Source organism: Cyprinodon variegatus, unplaced genomic scaffold (assembly GCF_000732505.1).
Source record: "Cyprinodon variegatus isolate N-32 unplaced genomic scaffold, C_variegatus-1.0 Scaffold266, whole genome shotgun sequence".
Classification (NCBI taxonomy): Eukaryota; Metazoa; Chordata; class Actinopteri; order Cyprinodontiformes; family Cyprinodontidae; genus Cyprinodon; species Cyprinodon variegatus.
This window is the reverse complement of record NW_015150719.1, coordinates 481,939-485,963: the sequence shown is the minus strand read 5'-3', so window position 1 is coordinate 485,963 and position 4,025 is coordinate 481,939. Positions and strand designations below refer to the sequence as shown.

The 4,025-nt window shown below is 41.8% G+C and overlaps 1 protein-coding gene across 1 annotated transcript in view; it reads left to right on the top strand.

Moving 5' to 3' along the window:
• Positions 1–4,025, top strand: part of LOC107089795 (mitogen-activated protein kinase kinase kinase 7-like) — a 79,980-nt gene that overhangs the window by 15,472 nt on the left and 60,483 nt on the right. Inside the window, exons 7-8 of the mRNA XM_015382766.1 lie at positions 1,626–1,756; positions 3,488–3,563. Of these exons, the coding sequence (XP_015238252.1) occupies positions 1,626–1,756; positions 3,488–3,563 (207 nt within the window). The remainder of the gene's footprint in view (positions 1–1,625; positions 1,757–3,487; positions 3,564–4,025) is intronic.

Below are 4,025 nucleotides of genomic sequence, written 5' to 3'. Positions count from 1 at the left end.
ATATATATATATATAAATATATATATTTTATTTTTTTATTTTATTAACCTAAAATCTTACTGTAAAATTCTTACTGTTGTGTTTTTAGGTAGACGGTTTTAAGATCTGTCCAGGGAACAGATGAAAAATAGCCTTTTGGCTCATTCTGGTGCATTTGAAGGAATGCTTATTAATGTACACTTTCCCTTTCAAATAAATCAATATAAATCTATCTGGTTAATAATTGATTAATCAAAAATAATGGACACATTCATCAATTTGCATAATAATTGTCAGTAGCAGCCCTACTTTAGTTTTAAAGCATAAAGATGAATAAGAAAACAGTCTAGAATTGGACCATTATTAAAACAGATAAACGAGAAATAAAAATCCAGTTAAACACAATAAAACTGAATAATAAAATGTAGATGCACAAGACATGGTGAATTAGTGGGAATTTAACTTGGTTTTAAAAACTCCATTTACTCCACCCTTAGAAACCGTGCTGAGATCGGTCCGAGCATGGTAACAAAGGTAACTGTTGAGTGTAAGTGGCATGCACAACTGAACCAGACCATGCCAGACACAACTGAACCGCTCTAAACTGGTACTAGTTCATCAGTAGGGCTAGTTTCAGTTCTGGCTCGGTTCTTGGATAGCAAAGAGCTCATGAGCAGAACACCTCATCTCCTTACAGTCAGTCTCCGTAGTCATGAAGCTTCAGACATTCATAAAAATCCAAGCTTCCCTACCGTGCCACACGATTTCCAGTCATGATTCTGTTTAGCAGTGTGATGAGCCTCAACATCTGTCGTTGTTTCCTGCGTCTCTGAGCCCTGATTAGACTATCGTTTGTTGTATCCACTTCCCCAAACCCGACTCTGTCAAGTAAATTCACCAAAGGCTGCCTTCTTCTCGTCAGGAGAAGAATCATCGCACACTTTATGAATGTTACGGGCGCCGCCATGTGGGTTTGCTTGTTTCCCTCTAGAGAGCAGTAGTACCGTAGATCGCCACTAGGAGGCGAGGAACCGTGCTAGCTTGGCCTTTAAACGGTCATAAGGAACCAAGTTCAGCACGGTTAACTGATCCAACCTTGGCACGCATCGGTTCTTATAGGGTAGTGGAAATGGGGCTTATGTTTCACAAGGGTGAGCCCCAGAAGGGAAACAGCTCCTCCCCCCCGACAGGTTTCCCTCTAGCTTACAGAACCAGAGAGCACCATGGGGAACCTACAGAGAAATAGAACGTTTTCAGACCATTTAGAGTCTTGCAGATGAGCTGCAAGGGCTTAAAATCTGCTCAAACCCGACAAGGGAACCAGTAAAGGCTTCCACAATAATATGCTCATATTTTCCCATTTTGGATCAAATTTAGCAGCTGCATTCTGAAGCGCTTTCAGAGAATCAGAGGAGGCAGGCATTAATCAGCATGTTGATGAGGACATCTGCTTTTTCAGGCGGTAAATCCTGTCTGATTCTGACAACGTCTCTTAGTTGATTATAGGCAGTTCTTGGTACCTCTTTTTAACTTTCTTATTCTAGGGACCAAGGATGTTAACAGTTGGATTTCTCTTTTTTTTTTTTTTTCCTTATGGTTTAAGGCTCATATTTGAACTTACTTATTTATTTATTTTCTACATTCAGGTACAAGACCGCCACTAATTAAGAATTTGCCTAAACCCATTGAAAGCCTGATGACACGCTGCTGGTCCAAAGACCCGTCTCAGCGGCCCTCCATGGAGGAGATAGTCAAGATTATGACTCACCTAATGAAGGTAAAACATCATCTCCCGTTGCTCTGCCATCTGCACCGTCATGAACCTGAGGCAGCCTTCCACCTGCTCAGCAGCTGCAGAGAACAGAAGCTGCTAATTTACCCCTGTGGGCTGTCTCATGGCACAGTCATTTAGAAAGGAACCTTTCTCCAGACTAGTGTGGAACGAGCATATGGAGAGGGTTCAATTTCTTCCTAAATTTCCTCAGTTAAACAAGAATTTAACTTTTTGAAGCGTTTCAGCTCAGTTGGAGGGATCCATTTCAGCCCAATCACCAGTCTAAGGTTTGATCTTAGAAACCATCAGTCCATCCATCCGTTGAGTTGCTTCTTTTCCCCGTTACAGGGGAACAGAAGACCTCGCCTATTCAGCCAGGCCAACTATTCCCTCTAATGACCCCCCTTTCAGAGACATAGACAGGTATGGGGTATTACAGGTCGACAAAGAACCCAAACGACCCCCATTCCAAAGGAGGGGACCCGTTCATCCGTTTCTATTTGCAAGGCTTTGTTGGGCTGCTGCATAAAACCTGGAACTCAACGTTATTTCTGACATTTTGAATTGAAAAAGCTTCCTGTATGGAACAGAAACGTCTTTAAACTTGGAAACAAAGTCCAGTGGATTGTTTTTTTACTTTTTTAGAATGACTATGATTATTATATTTCATTTGCAATATAAACGCAATTTAACAAAAGGCAATAATCAAATTGCGGAGGCACTGATTTTTAATCACACTATATTTAACAAGTGTAAGCCCCTAAATTCCTCCCTCCAGCCCTTTAGGTGGTGTTTAAGCTCTTGGAGTGTGTTGGTTGCCACGCAGAAAGGTAGAGAGCGTAGTAGCAGATCCATGCATGCAGGTAGAAATCAACCCTTTTTAACACAATGATAACAGTGAAGTCCTGTAATAATGCACTCTGGGTAAGCAGGCTCTGAAAACCTGAAAGTTTGAGGTGAAACATCTACAAGCCTGGGGTTTGTACAAATAAACTCAAAATAAAACCGCAAAATTATTGCAGATTTTTGGCAAAAACATTCGGCCCCAGTAGAAACATGTATATTTTAGAGTTTAAATGTATTTTGTAAAGAACATATAAAAGCATGTGATTGTGTTGCTATATTCTCTCTATCCTTGTGGATTGATTATCATAGTTCTTGTAGTGATGAACAGTTGCACCAAACCATTCATCTTGTGAGCTAGATTGAGAGGTGGTTAAGGCAAAAGGATTCTATTCAGTTTATTTCTATAGCGCCAATTCACATCATGTCATCTCAAGGCACTTTCCAGTTCACCAGATCATCCAGTCACATTGATTCAAAGTTTTCTATCTAAGGGAAACCAGCTGATTGCAGCAATCCCTCACACTAAGCATGCTTGTAGCGACAGTGGAGAGGAAAAACTCCCTTTGAACAGGAAGAAACCTCCAGCAGAACCAGGCTCAGTGTGAGCGGCCATCCACAAAGGAAAGGTTTAAGTTGAGGGCAGCAGTAGTTAGATGAGGCTGTGATTCATCTGACCACAGACCAACTTTCAGATGTTTAGATGAGGAACCCAGTAGGGTCTCAGAGGAGCCCAGTCACAGTCACAATGGTTTGTTTTTATTGCTTCTTGCTCCGCCTATAATCCCCTCTTAGGATCAGTGGATGCTGTTCATGCACAGCTGGTGGTATGTGAGTATTTCATGGGTTAAAACAGAATTCAGATTGTTTATTCTCTCTGGTCTCCCTCAGTACTTCCCGGGATCAGATGAGCCTCTGCAGTATCCATACCAGTATTCAGACGAGGCACCCAGCAACTCTGACAGAGGTACAGGAAAACCTTTCAGCTTTCTGCTAACGATTGCATCCTGGCTTTATGCTGATGTTTGCCTTCATCTCAGTGCCCTGTCACACCTTGATGATTTAGACCAGCGTATGCCTGATGTAAGAAAAGTCTAACAAAAACGCTGGCATATGTTGGATAAGTTATGGGTACGGTTTGTATAAGTAATGAGCACGCTAAAGGACGCTGAAAAATGTTGACATACGTCAACTACGTTTTATACATGGGCCATCAGTTCCAGGTCAGTTATCTGATGGTTGTCATCCGTTCAGTGTCAGTTCCTCATCAGTCGTGGCGTCTAGCTGATCCTAAACCTCTGAGTAACTTCTGCGTAACTTATCCAGAACTTCTCTCCAAGCATATCAAGGTATCTGACGTGTTCCAGACGAGCGCTGAACGTGTTTCTAACTTCCAGCTACTGTGTAATGGCGTATTGGCAGCGTTTTG